The sequence below is a fragment of the Leptonychotes weddellii genome, chromosome X (assembly GCF_054177405.1).
Source record: "Leptonychotes weddellii isolate Sample4059 chromosome X, ASM5417740v2, whole genome shotgun sequence".
NCBI classification, from domain to species: Eukaryota; Metazoa; Chordata; class Mammalia; order Carnivora; family Phocidae; genus Leptonychotes; species Leptonychotes weddellii.
Genome location: NC_138385.1, coordinates 97435304 through 97456376, shown reverse-complemented (window position 1 = coordinate 97456376; position 21073 = coordinate 97435304). Strand labels below are relative to the sequence as shown.

Below are 21073 nucleotides of genomic sequence, written 5' to 3'. Positions count from 1 at the left end.
CATTGGAGGTTAGTGAAAATAAGGATGTAATTTTTTCCTCTTCCAATTCCTTCTGCGTTCTGTCCCCAGGGACCCCTTGGAGGCATGTGGAGCCCTTTAGAAGCCCCTGCTTTGGACCGGGGGTCAGCAAGCTCTAGCACGAAGGCCACATCCCGCCTGCCGCCTGTCCTTGTAAATAAAGTTTTATCGGCGCACGGTCACACCCATTCGTTTCCATATCGTCTAGTGCTGTTTTTGCACTACGATGGCACAGTTGAGTAGTTGCGACAGTCATTTACTATCTGGCTCTTTGTGGAAACAGTTGGCTGATCCCTGTGTTAGACAGACTCAGTGAGCCGGGAATTCTCTGTCTGGCACCAGCCACCACTCAGGCCTGAGATTCTGGGGGTGGCAGGGGGGGAGCAAAGATTCCAAGCAGATCCTTAAGACTTGACCAGGCCAGCGCCTAATGCCTCATCCATCCTCAAGGCCTGAGGATCTCCCTGCGACTTAAGACAGCAGGAGCTCCCTGCACAAGAAGCTCGCCTCGGGGCCCGAGAGCGCATGAGGCCAGAATCGGCTTCCTGCAGCCCGGGCACGCTTCTGCCTTCAGGAAAAGTCCAGGTGTGTGTTGCTGCAAGGGGGTGCGATGGCCTTTAGAAAGCCACATCACCCTGCACTCAAATGTGGCTCTACTAAGAATCGGTCTTGGCTCTTCCGAGCTTTTCAGACTGCCAATGGAATACCTCCTAAATACCATGATAAAATTACCCGTCAGACCGGGCTCTCTTGTAAAATGCCAAACCTGCGGTTCTAGCCTGCGGCCCCCCACCCCCATCCCCACCCCCGTTTGCCCGGCTCTGTACCACGTGTAGCGTTGCTCTGTTCTCAGCTTAAAGACCTCTAATAAAGCTTGGATGGAAGAAGACCCGGCCTGAGCCAGCTCTGTCCTCCGTTCGGGAGGCCAGGGGACAGGACCAGAGAGAACAAAGCAAACCTCTGAATTCATCCGGACGCGGACTCCCCGCACAACAGGTGGAAATTCTGAAGGGAAGCAGGGGCCGGGCTCATTCGAGAGTCACGAGTCTCCCCGCGCTCGCATGGGCTCCCTGCTGCATTCTCCCACCAGCTTCGCACGCGCACCCTTCACTTCACCTCTCCCCCGATAAAGAACATCTATCAACCCTCAAAACCTTTAGAGCGAGCACATGCAAAGCGAGGGCTTCCTCTTTGGAGCATTCGAGCAGCTGCTGCGGCAGAACTATTTTTCCTCACCCCCCTTTCACTGGGTTTTCTCTCTAGCAGCTGCTTTTGTTTTTTGTTTGAGGGCCTCCTAACTTGTTACGAAGTTGGGGACTTGGGAGGGGGGGATGCTGAAAGACAAAGCAGCGCTTGTTAAAAATTTGAGTAAATCTGGGCTAATAGCCAAATTTAATTCTAAAGGCCCATTTTGGAGGCTCAGGCCTAAAATGGAACCTAGTAGAAGCCTGGCCGTTTCTAGGACACCATGTTCCTATTGCGGGGGCGGGGGGGGGGGGAGTGCGGAGAGCGGGGCAAGAGCTTAAATTGATTCTGTGGGCCACCATGTTTTGAAGATTTGATACGTATTAAAACATAAACCATTTTTCATAGAGCTAAGCTATAGATTTTTTTTGTTTGAAATAACGCTTTATGATTACATGAAATTTTAAACTCAATGGCTATACCGCACCGTGATAGAATTCTCATATTTTCCAACTAACGAGACCCCACCTTCCTAGAAATAGAGCAAACCCAGCATTTTTATGGGATTTTTTTCTTTGAAGAAATGTGCAACCTACTGTTGTTCACAATTTTAGGATTAAATCCATTAGAAATATCTAGTACTTCTAAGAACAGAGTAGCTGTTGGGACAGAAAATCACCACCCAAGTTCATAAATTATCTTCTGTGGGGGCATCTGGGTGGCTCAGTCGGTGAAGCGTCTGCCTTTAGCTCAGGTCATGATCCCGAGGATCCCGGGATCAAGTCCCGCATGGGGCTCCCTGCTCAGCGGGAAGTCTGCTTCTCCCTCTCCCTTTGCTGCTCCCCCTGCTTGTGCTCTCTTTCTCGCTCACTCTCTCAAATAAATAAATAAAATCTTTAAAAAAAATTATTTTCTATGATCACATTACTCCCCAAACTAATGCCACGGAACAATTTTAATAAGCTAATCTCAGTAGGTCATCCTTTTATTAGTAAGTTATGTGGTAGTTCTGGAAAAGACGCTCTTTTGTGTTTTATAGTCATTCCCAGGAAGATTCTGGAACAATGGTCATAACAGTAAGACTGCTAACTTGAAAATGATCTAACTGCACTTAAATTTGAGGGCACAAATGTACCAAAGAGGTGTGGGGTTTTTTTTGTTTTTTTTTTTTTTTGGTCTGCTTTAGTTCTACAACCCACTTGCCGATTAATTAGGACATAAAGCTAGTTGTTTACCTTTCCATGTTCTGTCAACTCTTGAGAGGTCACAAAAGCCCTGATAATATCAAAGTGGCATCTGGTGTTTACTGGGCACCTGCCATGTCCAGACACAGTGCCTGGCACATGCCTTACATCTTCTCATTTGACTCTTCACGACAACCCAGGGGACGCTTTTGGGTGTGGGGACTGTGGCCTGGAGAAGCTGAATAGCTTGTTAGTGAAGGGCAATACCAGGATTTAAACCCAGGTTTGCCGGACTTCAAAAATGACTCCTAACCATGTAAAGTTAGATTCAAATCCAGGTTTGTCTAACTTTAAAACGGACTATTTAAACACTGCGCTTCCTTTTGAAAGTTAGCGGGGGCGGGGGGATGGCTTCAAAGAATACCTATTAACTTTCGTGTACTTCATTTTCAGGGGACCCTCTCAAGTTTCGATGTATACCCTATTCATTTTTACTTTACATACAATTTTAACAGCTTGATTATCTGCTGTATCAACCAGGATTAGTGGCAGAACTCTGAAAATGGTGAGAAGGCATCATTGAGAGTACAAATGAGACTAAAGAGAGAAAATTATGAAAATTACACCGAGAAAGCCCAGCTATTTGAAACCACTTTCATGCTCGGGCATAAATCCTCCTGGCTCATTCTTATATTGTAACATGGCACATGAGTGGTGGCCATTATCAAAGAAACTTATAAAAATCAATCACGCGTCCTCGGACCGAACACACCACAAGGGCAACGACCTCAGACATCCCGTGCTATTTTTCCCAAAGTGTGCAACCTCAAGCCAATAGGGAGAGAACATCAGACAAACCCGAGCTGACGGGGTGCCTGGGTGGCTCAGTGGGTTAAGCGTCTGCCTTTGGCTCAGGTCACGATCCCGGGGTCCTGGGATCGAGCCCCGCATCGGGCTCCCTGCTCCGCGGGAAGCCTGCTTCTCCCTCTCCCACTCCCCCCTGCTTGTGTTCCCTCTCTCACTGTGTCTCTCTTTATCAAATAAATAAATAAAATCTTAAAAAAAAAAAACCAAAAAAACCCGAGTTGAGGGATACCCTACAAGGTTTATGACCGGTTCGCTTCAAAAGAGTACAGGTCACGAGAGACGAGGAGAAACTGAGGCACTGGCACCAATGAGAGGAGACTAAGGAGATGTCATAATTCACTGCCACATGGGATCCCGAACCGGATCTGCAACAGAAAAATGGCATCAGAGGAGAAACTCGTGGAACCCCAACGGACGCCGTGGTTTAAGTTAACAGCAGCGTGCCAATGTTCATTTCCTGGTTTTGATCATCGTCCTCGGGCTGTGTAGGCTACTAATGCAGGGGGAAGCTTGGGGAATGATGTACAGGAACTCTGTACTATTTTTACAACATTTCTCCAAAATTCTTTCAAAACAAACAAAAATTTTAAATGGACCAAATTTGGTTCCCCATACATATGGAAAAGAGATCTCAGAAATCTCTGCTCCAGAAATATTTAAAACAAAAACATCCTGGTTCTTTATGAAAGGGATAAACTTCCCATTTACTGAGCACAGAGTTGGCACACAAATGTGCGTTGAAAAATAAATAAATCTCATTCCCGTTTAACAAGGCAACACCACTGTGGCAATACCTTTTTTAAACCAACTTTTTATTTTAGAACAGTTTTAGATATACAGAGTTATTGTGAAAATAGTACAGAGCTCCCATATACCCCACACCCAGTTTCCCCTAGTATTAATTAATGTCTTCTATTAGTATGGGGTATTTGTCAAGATTAATAACAAGCCCCAGCCCAGATACTTTTTTTTTTTTTAAAGATTTATTTATTTATTTGAGAGAGCGAGAATGAGAGAGAGCACATGAGAGGGGGGAGGGTCAGAGGGAGAAGCAGACTCCCCGCTGAGCAGGGAGCCCGACGCGGGACTCGATCCCGGGACTCCAGGACCATGACCTGAGCCGAAGGCAGTCGCCTAACCAACTGAGCCACCCAGGCGCCCCAGCCCAGATACTTTTGTCCAGATACTTTAGTGGCCAGCCCTGCTGGCTCTTTGGGCAGACTCATCATGTGGATGACAACGAAGATCAATTTGGTGCTCATCGTGTACTTACTGAGCACTTACTATGGGCCAGGAGGTGTGCTCGCAGTACACATACATCATTGCAGTTAATTGTCACGATAACGGAATTAGGTAGGTGCCTTTTATGTGTCCTTTGACGTGGTGAAGACTGAAGCCCAGGGAAGCTAAGGGACATGTTCCAGATCACCCAGGAGGAAACAGTGGAGCAGGATTCAAACATAGGAAGGGTTTCCAAGTACATACCTCCAATCACTGCAGCTGTAAGCCAACCGAAACTTATGCCCAGCTGTTAGTCTAAGCTTCCCACGTCCTATACATGTTCACTTGGCTTGATTTAGAGTAACTAAAAAGCTTCAAATTCCTTCCTCTTTGACTACCCCTTAGATTCACCCATCCTTCCCTCTAACTTGTCAGTAATGTCTTTGGCATCTGTCACCTAACATTTACCCTCTCCTTCCAGCCTAACTGCATCGTCCACGGATCTGACCCAGATCACTGATAAAAAGGAGGACCTAGACAGGACCCTGTGAAAATCCAGCAGCTACCTCCATCCAGGGTGGTGTGGTTCATGAACCAGCAACATTTGGGCCACACTTCAAAAAGCGTCCACTGCATCTCACCAGGCAGAGGCTGGCCCAGTGGTTTTCAACCCTGGCTGCTCGTTAGAATCACTGATGGAGCTTAAAAAAGTCCATCACATCAGAATCTCTGGGGGTAGGATGTAGGCATCCGCATTTTTAAAGCTCCCTAGGTGGTTCCAGAGTGCAGCTGGGTTTGAGAACCACTGAGCTAGTGTACATTTCCCTTTATCCACAAGGAAACCAGGGATTCAACCCTGGCCCAACACAGTGTGGCATTCTGAGCTCTGGGTCTTGACGTTACCCTCCTCACTCAGTCAAATTGCCCACTGACAAAGGATACTAACCACCTGTGGGGTATGACAATCTACAGAACTAGAGAGATACAAACGTAAATATCACCGAAAGAGAGGCTGCTCTTAGAATTTCTCAGTATTGACATCAAGCTCATTAATTTCTTTTAGGAAGAACCAATTATACAGCTAAAATATCAAAGAACCAACCTTGAAAATGCCATGCTAAGTAATTTAGTCTCCAAATGGGCTTAATTTATGCAGGACAACGGAAGCATTAAGAAGCGACAATGTGGGGGTGCCTGGGTGGCTCAGTCGGTTGGGCGTCTGCCTTCAGCTCGGGTCATGATCCCGGAGTCCTGGGATCGAGCCCCGCATTGGGCTCCCTGCTCGGCGGGAAGCCTGCTTCTCCCTCTCCCACTCCCCCTGCTTGTGTTCCCTCTCTCGCTGTGTCTCTCTCTGTCAAATAAATAAATAAAATCTTTAAAAAAAAAAAAAGAAGCGACAATGTGGAATATTTATATTCGGGTACAGCAACATGTTGCAAAGAGGTTAAAAAAACAAAGAAAATACCAGCAAACCGAAAACATCATTTGTAACAAAAAACATGTGATGGCACCTTATACTCTTTGTATATGAAACAGTAATATAGTTGATCCTTGAACATGAGTTTGAACTGCAGGAGTCCACTTATATGCAGATTTTTTTTTTTTTTTTATAAATGCAGTACTCTAAATGTATTCTCTTATGATTTTCTTAGTAACATGTTCTTTTCTCTAGCTGACTTTAAGTATATAATACATATACAAAATGTGTTAATCGAATGTTTATATTATTGGTGGTGATAATGATAATAATAAATAAAAACAACAACAACAGGGGCGCCTGGGTGGCTCAGTTTGTTAAGCGTCTGCCTTCGGCTGAGGTCATGATCTCAGGGTCCTGGGATCAAGCTCCACATTGGGCTCCCTGCTTAGCAGGAGCCTACTTCTCCCTCTTCACTCTGCCCCTTCCCCTGCTCATGTTCTCTCGCACTCTCTCAAATAAATAAAATCTTTAAAAATAATAATAAGAGTTTAAACACTGAGTATTTTCTGTGGGCCAAGCATTGTTTTACGCATTTTATACACACACACACACACACACACACAACTCAATCGTAATTGCCACTCAATCGTACAGAAACGTCATTGTCCCCGTGTTTCAGAGGAGAACATCAAGGCCCAGAGAAGTGCTCCGGTAGGTAACTGGCATTTAAATCCAGCAGTTGGACTCCGAAGTCCACTCTCTAAACCATGACACTACGACACCTGAGGCCTGGAGGGGTCCAGAGACGAGATCACACAGCTTCTAAGGGCTCAAATCAGAACAGAATCTTCTCTTGACTTCTGTTCCAAGCTTCCTCCTTGCTATACCATATTTAGTCTTTCGTAGGTGCCTCTCTATAGACTACTAGGTCTGTCCGATAGAGTTTTCTGCAATGATGGGAACATCCTAGATTTGTGTTGTCCAATGTAAGCAGCCTCTCGCCACGTGTGACTGCTGAGCATTTTAAATGCGGCTAATGTGTCTAAAGAACTGAATTTAATTTAATTTAAACGAATTCAAATTGAAATAGCTAGTGACTATCATATTGGAAACACTGCAAGAGAGGCCATGAAAGGTCTCTCATTTTCGCCTTTTACAATTACTTTGCAAACCAAATTCACTTCCAGGCTCTGCTTCCACGCTCATTTAACAGCTCATCAGCCCGGCTCAAGCTCTAGTGAAATAAAAGGCCATCAAGGGGTTTATACAAGCATGAGCTCCGTGATCTCACCGGGTATTTGCCTGGCAAAATCACCACAGCAGGCTTGGCTATAAATTGGAATGTGTGACTCACAAAATGGAGTCAAGTCAAGGAAAATATTTGCTGAAGAAAAGCCATTACCCATTTCTTTGCACGCTGAAGATGTAGCTTGTTTCCAAGAGCTGGAAAAGGTTTCAAGATAAGGTGAATGTGAACTCGCTGACCAGTAGCCAGTCACCCGGCCTGCCTGTAACACCACCCCAAATTGTGAAACTGAGGACATTATTACCCCAGGCCCTTCGCCGGGAGCCAACCACATTGGGTCTTCATGACTTCCTTTATCTTCCACCATTTTCCTTCCCTCGCTGTGAAGGCTGAGGCCGAGACGAAGGTGAACAAACTTACCAAAGAGCCATAGGCTTCATCAATATTAAATCCAAGAATAAAATCCAAAATTTTGGCTTCCTACTTCCAAAATTGAATTCTGGAATGCACTGCTTTCCATTAAAGAAAACAGGGGCACCTGGGTGGCTCAGTCGTTAAGCGTCTGCCTTCGGCTCAGGTCATGATCCCGGGGTCCTGGGATCGAGCCCCGCATCGGGCTCCCTGCTCTGCGGGAAGCCTGCTTCTCCCTCCCCCACTCCCCCTGCTTGCGTTCCCTCTCTCGCTGTGTCTCTCTCTGTCAAATAAATAAAATCTTTAAAAAAAAAAAAAGAAAACAGGCCAATTCCTCTGCAGTGTCTCTACAGTTCAAAGAGCAAAGTAATACTGAATCAACAAAAGATTTCACTGTTGTCACTGTTTAAAACAGTTTTTACACAGAATGCCTTATTAGCATCTAAAATCCAATGGCAGAGACTGACCTCCTCCACTACTTGTGTTCCTTATGATGGATGCTTATATGAAGTTTATATGAAAGATTAAATAAGATGCCTCTGAAGCAATCCTTTTGATAGACACAACTGGAAGGAGGTCAGTATTCTTTCATATTTGGAAAAAAAAATTAATTAGAACGATCATCTAAATGGCGAAGCCAATAACGTGAAGGCAAAAGAGAGGACTGAAGACAGACAATCAAAGAAAGAATTCTGCTGTCACCAGTAGAAGGAGGGAGCATGGTCACTTCACCTCACGTGCGCTCCTGACACAGCCATTGCTTTCGCTGCTTGGTCCTGCTTGGGTGATTTAAAAATGGCTCCCCATATGGTTACTCTAACGATGGAAACTTCCCACTTTCATCTATTTATTTTGATTCTACATCTTGGCCTGAAGAAAACTCCATATGGGATCAGCAAAATTACTGAATCCATCCTATTCCATTAGTGTGAGGGAAAATACAGTATCTATCTTAGTTACTTTTTTTTAGATGGAAGATATTAAATATTTATAATCCAAAGTTGAAGCACTGAAAGCTAGATGCTTATAATATTAGGGAGATGCTAAATATTCCCAGGACAGGCCAGTCCTTCTATTCTCTCTAGACCACCACACCTGATCTTGCGGTAGGGTTGTCTCAATGTGGCATGAAACTTCAAAATAGCATAATTTTACATTATGAAAGGTGTTCTTCCTCAATTTACACTGGCCAGAATGTGAACCAAAGGCAGGGGGTGAGCCAACCCTCTACCATATTGTTCAAATGGTAACAAACATTTCAGTATCTTCTTGTTCTATCTTGTTTACAGTCTTAAACGTTGGAGCATTTCACAAAACAAGAGAATTTCTATTCAAAATGTGTTAACCCTATCAAGCACTCAAAAAGCTCTTCCTTTTCTCCATCATGGATGTAATAATAGTGATAACATCAGCTACATGGATTTTTTAAATTTTATATTTATAATGTTTTGGTTTTTTTTTTTTTTTTAATATTTTATTTATTTATTTGACAGAGACACAGCAAGAGAGGGAACACAAGCAGGGGGAGTGGGAGAGGGAGAAGCAGGCTTCCCGCCGAGCAGGGAGCCCAATGCGGGGCTCGATCCCAGGACCCTGGGATCATGACCTGAGCCGAAGGGAGACGCTTAACGACTGAGCCACCCAGGTGCCCCTAAATTTTATATTTATAATGTTAATATGAAACCTGGATTGCAAGTGTGTCATTAATTGGAAAAAAAAAAATCAAATTATTACAACATTTGAGATTTTTAAAAATCTGTAAGTTTATATGTTTTTCACCAATTTTACTTCTCTTTTCAATATATTAAGTATGGCAGACACTATTTCCTGTTTCCCCAATATCTATTGCCCTCCTCTTCTACAGTAATAGTATTTTTAGCTGGCTGCCCAGCAAAAGAGTACCTTTCCCAGAATCACTTGCAGTGAGGTGTGGTCATATGACCAAGTTCCAGTCATTGGGATATGAACAGAAGTGACACATGCACCTTCTATAGAATGGCCTTAGAAAGTCTGCCCAACCTTCTGTTCCTCTTATTAGCAGGAATCTGAAAGTGATGGCAGGAGCTGTGGCAGCCATCTTGGACCAGGAAAAGGAAGCCAATTCTTAAGTAAGACAGAACAAACACACAGGGTCTAGACCTCTGAATCCTTTTTGGAGGAGAGCCACCATACCAGCTGGCACTTTTACATCAGAAGGATGAAAACTTCTGGCACGCAGAAGTTATTATTCACATTTTGGGGGCATTCATTATAGTAGATAAACCTATATCCCACCTAAGTAGTATGATAACAAAGTAATGAAATTATGTTTTGCTCTATTAAAAAAATAATTACAGAAGTATACAAAGAATTGTTCTTCCAAGTCATCTGGCATCCAATGGTGCTCCCAAAGTATCTTCAGAGAGGATCAGAGATTTACATTATTTTTATGGGGTCCCCAAAATGGCAGTCCTCTGAATGGTCACTCACCCTACCAACTGAAAATGGCCCAACCAACTGTGACCACTTTTCAAAAACCTAACCCATCATCAAAAGGGTGTCCCCATTGAGATCATTATAACAAATGAGCAACAGGTTTCCCTATTCCCTCTCCTGGACTGGCAGAATAAGTAGGAGAAATGGCATTCTCTATATCCACCCCCCTCCACCCCAGCTGAAGGTCCCCTGTGGTTATAAGCTCCGACACCCAACAAACAAAATCAACCATACCATTAACCGACATTGACTGCACCACCTGCACCAAGGAGAGGTGAGGAATACAGAGATGGAGCCAGAGTGCTTAGGTTCGAACACTGGACTTGCTACTTCCTGGCTCTGCGACCTCAGTGGTGGGATCTGTGAAATGGTGGGGGTTACACTGGCTGATGCAGGTAAAGCACTTCGAATAGTGCCTACACACAGCAAGGAGTCAGTGCGGGTTTCCTGTGTGTGCATGCTGTAGGGGAGTAAATTCTGCCAACCCAAGATATGCCTCTTCGACATGTTTCAGGCTGCTGAAGCAGCTCTGAAAAAGCAAGAATTTACCCTTTTGTAAGGGACATTTACATGTATTAGGGAGATCTCCATCTGTAAGAGTGTCTCCCTCGGTGTACCCGGAAGAGGGGGAGGACTCTAAATCTCTAGAAACTTATCAACGGAGAAGGCCAGGCCTGAAATCTGCATAACAACCCTACCCTTGTGTGCGCTGCTTTTCCTGGTGACCTCCCCTAACTGGTTCTTCACCCCCAAATCTTTTGTCTTTGGCTGAAGATGGTATTTAAGGTGGTGGCTTCAGCCATTTGGGGGAGTTACTCCGTTTTCCTAGGTCTCTCTCTTGTATACAGGAGGTGTACATGATATTAAATTTTTGTTTGATTTTCTCCTGTTAATCTGCTTCGTGTCAATTTAATTCTTAAAGCGGCCTGAAGAACCTTGAAGGGTAGAAAACTCTTCCTCCCCCGAAGTGCGTACGCGTATCATATAAGTGTGTACACGTGTGTATATACCACATACGTGTATGTGCCCACAACAGACACGTAGGTTATACACACAACATAGATAGGCACGCATGTCTGTCCGCACACATCTATGTTATATAGTACATACCCGTTTATATATATAATGGGGATGTATGTATATATGTACTGTGTGGGGGGCTCTCCATTTCTTGACTATACACACATATATTCAGATTTCTGTGAAAACCAAGTTGACTCCTAAAAATAAAGTGCCCCTCTGTCCTAAGTCCAAAACCTTGTCAAAGCGTATTCTCCTGCATTTGTAATATACCTAATGATTAAGTGCTTCTGCTGCTTAAACATCCCCTAAGAGGCTCTGAAAGGCCCAGTGGGATTTTCAGCTGCTCTGGCGCAACCCCAAGAGAGGGATGTGACAAGCAGGGACAGAGCAGGAAGGGCACCTAAGGCGGCAGTCTGTGGACCTGCCTCATGAGGCTCTGAACTACAATTTTATCTTCTCACTGACCAAAGGAGCTTATTTGAGCCAGCCAAAAAGGATGTTAACAGAGAAATACAAACACTCTGCTAATGAAAGATTTCCAGAAAGGCAGAAATGGATAAAAGAGCAGCTCACAACTGAAGCTCACACGGCACCCCAAGTTTTTGGAATGGATATAAAAGGGGGGGGGCAGCACGGTCATTGCCTTGGTCTCCAAAATGGGACATGTTTGTATCACTGATGTGGATACAGAATGCAATTTGTGCATGCACAGACCTACACAAATTGCTATTCCCCACTTAGGCAGCATTTGAAATGTTCTGGAAGCCTCAATCATTTGCAAAATAGTCAAGTATAAAAAGACTGAGTGGCCAACAGATGCTCCAAAGCTTGCTCCACAAAGGAGGAAACAAAGCCCTTGGGCACCCACTCCAGGCTACTGCCTGGAAGGAAGGCTGAGTTGGGCACTGCTTAAGTTTGTTTACAAAGAACATGTATTCATGTATTCAACTTGTGTGTGGGGGCAGCTTTAAGGGGGTTCCACCTTCAAAAAATAAATAAATTAGGTGGTGGACTGGCTATAATGGGACCTCCAGGACAGCAGAGGAGAGATGGAACATACTGAAACATTCAAGGCCAGTGTTGCGGGGGGGGCCCTCCGGTGGAAAGCGTGCACATTCCCTTCAAGAGCTGCGGACTGAAGCTACCCCATCATGTGCTCAGGTACGATTTATCCCCGGGGTCCCTCAGGGATCTAGAAACAGTCCGTTAAGGTTGTTTCACTCAAACAATGGCAAGGACACAAACACGCTATGTGTAAATATCCCCATTTTTAAATGATAGACATTTAAAAGAACTCCAGTGCTTCATAGTAATAACCTCTGATATTTCTCAAAAAAACTATGTGATCAAGTCATTTGCTGAAATGCCAGTTACATGAGGAGTGACTCACCGGACCTGTGTAGGGATTTTTTTATGGCAATACAACTGTACTTATTTTTAAATCAAGTAAGCAACAGCCTGCCATTTTAAGTACAAAGTCACCATGGCAACAATAATATACACCTTATCTCCTGCACCCTAAAGATAAGTATTCATAGGTAGTACAATCACAAAAATAATTAAAGCTTTCCATTTAAGGCTCAACTACGACTAGAATTTGTCAGGCATTCAAGCAACATCTTAACGTTCGGTTTCCCAGGATGGTGTCGCCAGGCTTCTATGGAAAGAAGCATCCCATAATGATGTCGTTTCATTATGTTACGGCAGTTACTGGCATCATTTGTGGTTTATTCTGTGACCTAACTTGTGGTTCTGATCAGTTTTATTACCAACCATCTCTATTTTCCTAATTGCATTAAACTATGAATGATAATTTGCCACATTCCGAAAATGCCCTTTTGCAAAGTCTGATCCTCCCCAGCTGGGCATGTTCCAGCACGATGTTCGCTCGTGAAAGTAAACAACAGTCAGATATAACGAAATCTGAGACTTGTTAATATCGTCCTTAAAATACCCAACTACTGGGCCAAGGAGAGAAACCGCTCCTGGCGGTAACGTAGGTCGCAGAAACGCAGACCAGCTTCGGTACCATTCTATCACTAGAAGAAAAGGCCTTGGGGTGCCCGGGTGGCTCAGTGGGTTAAGCGTCTGCCTTCGGCTCAGGTCATGATCCCAGGGTCCTGGGATCGAGCTCCGCATCGGGCCCCCTGCTTCGTGGGAAGCCTCCTTCTCCCTCTCCCACTGCTTGTGTTCCTGCTCTCGCTCGCTGTCAAATAAATAAATAAAATCTTAAAAAAAAAAAAAAAAAGGCCTTTTCAAAAACCACATTTCTGTTTTTCTGATTTTCATCCCTATCGGAATTTCTCTGCTCACAGGTGTATCTGACCCACCAGTCTGTGGGCTCTTCCTCAAGGCCAAGGACTCTCTCACTCACCACCATAGTTCTCGTACTCACAACTGCCCTTGGGCCAGGAGTGTGCACCATGAAAATTCAGAAGCAGGCTGGGGAAACGAGCTAGATCTCGATGCTTCTGATGAAATCGATGAAAGCAGCAAGAGGATGCAAAGATCTCCGGCGGACATTCAGAGCGTGGGCACTAGCTGTAGCTCCTCTTTCTGCCCAGGCAGCGCTTAGCCCCTGGGACAATGACAAAACGTTAGCCCTCCTTTGTAGCATTAGAGAGACCTCTCGTCAGGGGAAAGGAAGCGCACACGACTCTTGACTGCCTGGGCAGACGATCTACAGTGGGATAAATCTTTCTTTCCTTCACAGTCTCTTCCTTCCTGAACTTCTCCACTCCCTTTATTTACTTCCTTGGAGAAGCCATCAACACTCTTCAATCTCACGGAGGGGTCAAGAGGCCAAACCTTTCATCACAGAGATTTCCGATACCAGTATGCCAGGACGGCGGATGTCCCCGAGAGGATGGGGGCAAGCGGACCGCAGGTGGGGGTGGTGGCCCACGGAGCGTTTTCTTGCCTGGCCAACATCCGGCTCCAGGATTTCCGTGTGATAAGACTTTTGTGAGTGCACACCTGCTTTCAAATATAAGGATAAGTACTATAATAAACAGGGTTCTGATTACTTGCTTTTTCATAAGAGGATGAACTCTCAATTCTAGGAAACCAAGATGGGTCTCGCCATTCTTAATGTCATCCTCAAAGAGCAATTTATTCAGTTCAAGTAATGTTCATGAACGTTTAGCAGCTTTATAGAAATAACACAAAAGACTTTATAGAAATAACACAAGACTTTCAAATAAGCTGTGTAGAAGCCTCAGTAAGTGAAATTATATTGGCTTCTTCTCACAAAGATGTTAAAGATGCACCAACTGAACATTCATTGGAAGAGAGAGATAAATATGTTTAGGAATAATTAAAGTGCATGGACATAAAAACTTGACGCTTACCTAGAAAGGCCGTTTTTACCAAGTTCGACTAGAAATATGGAGGAAAAACCTTTCTTGCAAAGATTCACTACAGTAACTTTTATTTATTTATTTTTTAAGATTTTATTTATTTATTTGACACAGAGAGAGACAGTGAGAGAGGGAACACAAGCAGGGGGAGTGGGAGAGGGAGAAGCAGGCTCCCCGCCGAGCAAGGAGCCTGATGCGGGGCTCGATCCCAGGACCCTGGGATCATGACCCGAGCCGAAGGCAGACGCTTAACAACTGAGCCACCCAGGCGCCCCACTACAGTAACTTTCAAAGGCCAATATTAAACCACTGAGAAGCACTTATTACATTTAAGCAAATGAACACATTGAACACAACTAGACGACTAGACCCAGCTTCCCCCGTGTCGTACTTACCTATTACCCACAAGGGGGTACCACACACTTGAAGAGAACGTAGCACACACAAACCCACATTTACTGAGCAGATAAATTGGGGCATGATTCATCCTATGGTTGAATGCTTCACCAAAGGAGCTGCCAAAGGGCAGTAGTCTTTAGTTCTTAAGTATCTATGAGGGAAACCCTAGGTTTGGGGACAGAGAAACCTAAAGCCAGACTCCTCTGAAGATTAATCAGAAGGAGGCCATGGCCACCATCTGCAAAGTTTCACGAATAAAAAAAGAAAGAAGGAAAGAAATGAATGGGGATTTCTTTTGTCTCCCCACAGTACCAGGCAGGAAATGGGCCTTGGGAGGGAATATTCAGGCCACTACCTTCCTTCTAGCTTGTTGGACATCTGGGCTGTAGCAGACTGAACCATATAAACATGCCATACTGGATGCCAGGATGGTCCAATATTGTCTATTTCATGAGCCTCAACCCAAGACCTTCACCAGGGATTGGGGAAGTCAGGTAAATAAGATACTTAAATCAACCCTTGTACTGGTCATCCGCAGGTCTTAGAACAAAATAAAAAGGTTCAACTTATTGCTTGAAATTAAATGGTGAATGAAAAAAATAATTGGTTCACTTCAGTGTTCTATGCTCTTTTTGTGTTACAGGAGTACTTGAGAGTTTGCTAGGAAGAGGCCGGTGTAATAAATAAAATCTCTCAGGTAAAAAGAATTTTCTGAATCAAATTAATTATGATGCATTTCATAACAGACATGTCATCATTTGTCTCATTATCGTCATCATGAAGAAAGCCTTGATTGTGGTATGAATTCATTGGACATCAACGGAATTAAACAACTAGGTCCGTATCAGCACCAGGAGTTAGTAACTTCCAGGACTAGGTTTGTCCGCATCACAGAGGCTTGTCCTGCAGGCTCCCCTTCAGAAAGGCACCTTCTGAAGCCGGCAGCTCCTGTGCCTGGAACCCTTTATTTGGTGTCTACAGTCCCTGCTTGCTCTATTTCAGCCCCAAACCCAAACCTTCCCGCAGACCATCGTTTTAAAGGTTTGCAGTGAGTGTCTTTCAGGACTTCAAAAGTTCAATCTGAGTCTGTGTCCCCACCTTGGCACCTTCACTCTGGGGTCCACATGATTCTCTGTTTAGCAGCCCCTCCCCAGACATTGCCAACTGTCCCCTGGGGGGCAAAACTGACCCTAGAGCAGAACCATCGGACTAAGCGACAAACTCTTCGAACAAAACATAACTTGTTGCTTTTTAAAGAACCCAAGGCCTCCACTGCTCACCAGTCACTGAACGAGGGAAGCTCTGCTTTCCAAACACTCCCTCTGAGCACTGAGGAAAGAGCCTGCCCAGGCAGCAAGTCAAACATCTTCAAGCCACCAGCCACGTAGTGCTTTCTAACCGGCAACCCACTCTAGGTCATGGTTACTCGGATCAGAAGTTGGATTCTTCCTTTTAATGGTATGTCATTTGTCATGTTAGGCTGAGGAAATCGGAACGCATTCACAAAGTAGAAATACCCCCGTTTTTGTTCAAATCCCTAAACGCTAAAATAGGATGACAAACAATTTCACACCCAAATTTTGATTTCAATTTTAAATTCTAGAGTTTCCGCATCCCAGGGTCCTGGGCTCGAGCCCCACATCAGGCTCCCTGCTCTGCGGGGAGCCTGCTTCTCCCTCTCCCACTCCCCCTGCTTGTGTTCCCTCTCTCGCTGCGTCTCTCTCTCTCAAATAAATAAATAAATAGAATCTTTAAAAAAATAAAATAGGGGCGCCTGGGTGGCTCAGTCAGTTAAGCGTCTGCCTTCGGCTCAGGTCACGATCCCAGGGTCCTGGGATCGAGCCCCGCATCGGCGGGAAGCCTGCTTCTCCCTCTCCCGCTCCCCCTGCTTGTGTTCCCTCTCTCGCTGTATTTCTCTCTGTAAAATAAATAAATAAAATTTTTAAAAAATTTTTTTAATAAAATAATAAAATAAAAATAAATGTATGGAGGTATATGTGTGCATTGGTTGGTGGGGGATGGTGCCCACGGACGGCAGCTGGTGTGTAGAAACTGTCCAACAGTCCAGTTTTGTTCTGGACACCAACAGTAAGGGAGTAACAACCCTCTATTAAAAATTACATTTCCAAAAATGTCCTAGGAGAATTCAAATTTGTGATTTCTGTTGCCTCCAAATAAACAAAAGTTTGAGGCCTTGTGGAGGAATATTTCTGTGAAGTGATGGGTAACAGCCGTACATGTAATCTCATTTGACGGCTGAATAAACCACTTTCTGGAATAAATCAAGCTCGCGCTCCAACCCAATGCTGGCCTCTTCTTCGCTGGGTGAATAGCTATGTGAAAATATTCCAGGAAAAGTTTTCCATTAAACTACTTAGGGGAACGAGGTAATCTTGAGTCGGCCATGAAAAGTTCCTTTTCTCAAGTAAGATCACCAAATGTGGAAGTAACACTCTACCAGAAAAGCAATGTTTAAACCACTCTAGGATTACCTTAGCTTCATCGCTGTTTAACAGATGAGTGGAAAATTGGCTCTTCTTCTCTTTCAACAAAGAATTTGCATCCTGAATATAAACTTGGTCTTTGTAATGGAGCCAACTGGGTCATATTTTTCTTTAAGAAGAAATCCACATCTGGGGCACCTGGGTGGCTCAGCTGGGTTAAACATCTGCCTTTGGCTCAGGTCGTGGTCCCAGGGTCCTGGGATGGAGCCCCACATTGGGTTCCCTGCTCAATGGGGAGCCTGCTTCTCCCTCTGCCTCTTCCCCTGGCTTGTGTCCTCTCTCTCTCGCTCGCTCACTCTCTCTCTCTCTCTCAAATAAATAAATAAATAAAATCTTTAAAAAAAAAAAAAGAAGAAATCCACATCTTAACATATCAAGGGCTTTCTTATCTTATTATAATATGTCAAGAGTCCATTTTAGTAGAAATACCTCACTTCACCTGTGTTCTTATGACCAGGCTGATACGTGATAACTGAGAATCCGCTTCCCCCTACAGCCTCTATGTTCATCTGAACAAGTGTATATATTACATTGTACTTTCAGAAGCCACAGGTCGGTGGAAGGAAACCATGACATCCCATGGAATTAGATTTGACACCAAATGATTCACTGTTTCCCTTAAAAAAAAAAAAAGCCACAAAAACTAGGAGGGACCTTTAATAGATTTTTTTTTTTAAGGGTGCACAAAAACATTATTGGCGATATAAAAGAAGATCTAATTGTATGAAGAGCTGTATCATGTATACAAATGGAAGGTTCGACAGGGTAAATACACTGACTATCACAGAAATTATGCTGTAAGTTCACTGTAATCCCACTCAGAATCCTAACGGGGATGTTTGTGGAACATGAGAAGCAGATTCCAAAAGCACACCAAAAAGGAAAAAAAACAAACAAACAAACAAAAAAACCCTGAGTCTGTCTCAGGCACTTTTAAAGAAGAGCAAGAGGAGAGGGGGCGCCTGGGTGGCTCAGTCGTTAAGCTTCTGCCTTTGGCTCAGGTCATGGTCCCAGGGTCCTGGGATCGAGCCCCACATCGGGCTCCCTGCTCCGCGGGAAGCCTGCTTCTCCCTCTCCCACTCCCCCTGCTTGTGTTCCCTCTCTCGCTGTGTCTCTCTCTGTCAAATAAGTAAATAAAATCTTTAAAAAAAAAAAAAAAAAGAGCAAGAGGAGAAAAATTCTCCTAGGAGATACCCAGGCTTATTATACATCTACAACAATCAAGACAGTGTACTCTTAGCACACAGATGGCAAACACAGAGCCAAGAAACAGAAGAGAGTCCAGAGATGTACACACACTTACAGTAGGGAAATTGAAAACATGAGAGAAGGTATTATATAAAAACCAGTGGAGAAAGGATGAGCCATTAAGTACACGGTGGTTTCTGCATAGAAAATAGAAAATAGAAATAGATTTCTATCTCATACCAAAAAACGAAAATCCCAAAGGAATGAAGACTGAAAAATGAAAAGCACACTTTTAAAAAAACTTTACAAGAAAATATAGAACAGAAGAACATCTTCATGACTTTGGAGATAAGAACTATTTTATTTTATTTCATTTTAAGATTTTACTTATTTGACAGAGAGAGCACAAGTAGGCAGAGTGGTAGACAGAGGGAGAGGGAGAAGCAGGCTCCCTGCTGAGTGAAGACTCTGATGTGGGGCTCAATCCCAGGACCCTGGGATCATGACTTGAGCCGAAGGCTGACGCTTAACTGACTGAGCCACCCAGGCGCCCCCCCCCACCTTTTTTGGGAACAATTTTAAAATAAGGCAAAAATTAGGAGCACAAATCATAAAATAAAAGATCCATTAGGGTTTATTACAACAAAAAAAATTCAGTACAACAAAAGATACGTTCCACAAAGTTAAAAGATAAACCAGAGAGAGGAAGAGGACATTGAGGACACATTTAACCAAGGACTAGTATATCCATAATGTATAAAGAATCACTACAAACCAGTAAGAAAAAACAAGGATGGGGCACCTGGGTGGCTCAGTCATTAAGCGTCCGCCTTCGGCTCAGGTCATGATCCCAGGGTCCTGGGATCGAGCCCCGCATCGGGCTCCCTGCTTGGCGGGGAGTTTGCTTCTCCCTCTCCCCGCTGCTTGTGCTCTCCCTCTCTCAAATAAATAGAATCTTTAAAAAGAAAGAAAGAAAAGAAAAAAACAAGGATATAGGGGTGTCTGGCTGGCTGGGTCAGGAGAGCATTCGACTCTTGATCTCAGGGTCATGAGTTCAAGCCCCATGTTGGGCATGGAGCCTACTTAAAAGAAAAAAGAAAAGAAAAGAAAAAACAAGGATATAAATGGAAAGAGAAAACTCAAGTGGCCAATAACCTACCAAGAACTTTCAACCAGTCTAGGGACCGCCAACATAAAAAACAATGAAATACCACTTCATACCTATCAGATTTTTTAAAAATCCCACTGTTGACGATACTGAACGCTGGTGAAGATACAGAGAAATGCGAGTCCGTGCACTGTTGGCGTCAGTGTGAATCGATACCAGTACCCAGGAAGCAGCGATGACACCACGCTCCGTGCGGTGACAAAGCATTCATTCTGCTGACGACACCATTACCCCAGTCAAAAAGAGGACAAAGCTCCTCACTGAAGGAACGAGGGCAGATTATTACTCGTCTAAGTCCAAACAACACGGGAAGTTCATTTAAGCAAAAACATTTTTATATCTAGTTCTAAAATTTGTCAGGTTGAAAACCAGAAATCATCCCAGGCCTCCAGCCATTTGCCCACCTTGCTTTGTGCTGGGAACAGCCAGCCGCCAGTTCACTAGCTACTATTCATTCAGACAATTTTCTTTTAAAGATTTATTTATTTATTTTAGAGAGAGTGAGGGAGAAAGAGAGCATGAGGGGGAGGGGGAGAGGGAGAGAGAATCTTAAGCAGACTCCCCACTGAGCGTGGAGCCCGACGCAGGGTTCGATCTCACGATCTCGAGATTATGACCTGAGCCAAAACCAAGAGTTGGATGCCAACCGACTGCACTACCCAGGCGCCCCTAAATCAGAAAACTCTTAAAACACCATCTTCTTCCAGAAACTAATTGGGAGGGGGTCTCAACATCTGTTATATCCTTATAGCTCGAAGCCATAAAAGTTATATTGATCAGATCCTTTTTTCAGATCCTGAATAAATAGGCTACGTCTACCACCGGCCCTTTATTTACACCCCCGCCATCACATACTTTCCATTTCCCAGGGGGATAATGGGGCTAGGCTACCTTAGCTCTGTAATCTCTTCAGCCATATGCATGTTTTTCCAGTACCTGTCTCACTGCTCATCAATTATTTTCAAAAGCCCTTCTCACACCTGCTGTGTCAATGTTTTCCACTTAAAATAAAGGGTAGGAGGGATGCCTGAGGGGCTCAGTCGCTGAAGCATCTGCCTTCAGCTCAGGTCATGATCCTGGGGTCCTGGGATCGAGCCCCACGTCTGGCTCCCTGCTCCGCGGGGAGCCTGCTTCTCCCTCTCCCTCTGCCTGCCACTCTGCCTACTTGTGCTCTCTATCTCTCTGTCAAATAAATAAATAAAATCTTAAAAAAAAGAAATAGAGGGGCGCCTGGGTGGCTCAGTCGTTAAGCGTCTGCCTTCGGCTCAGGTCATGATCTCAGAGTCCTGGGATCGAGCCCCGCATCGGGCTCCTCGCTCTGCGGGAGGCCTGCTTCTCCCACTCCCCCTGCTTGTGTTCCCTCTCTCGCTGTGTCTATCTCTGTCAAATGAATAAATAAAATCTT

The 21073-nt window shown here is 44.3% G+C and overlaps 1 protein-coding gene across 3 annotated transcripts in view; it reads right to left on the bottom strand.

The window, feature by feature from the left end:
* Window positions 1–21073, bottom strand: part of GPM6B (glycoprotein M6B) — a 146455-nt gene that overhangs the window by 119238 nt on the left and 6144 nt on the right. Inside the window, exon 1 of one of the 3 annotated variants that reach the window (XM_081809166.1) lies at window positions 1173–1233. The exons of the other annotated variants lie outside the window; for them this stretch is intronic. Within the exon in view, the coding sequence (XP_081665292.1) occupies window positions 1173–1218 (46 nt within the window). The 5' untranslated portion in view covers window positions 1219–1233. Of the gene's footprint in view, window positions 1–1172; window positions 1234–21073 lie in introns of those variants that run through there. 3 annotated transcript variants of the gene reach the window in all.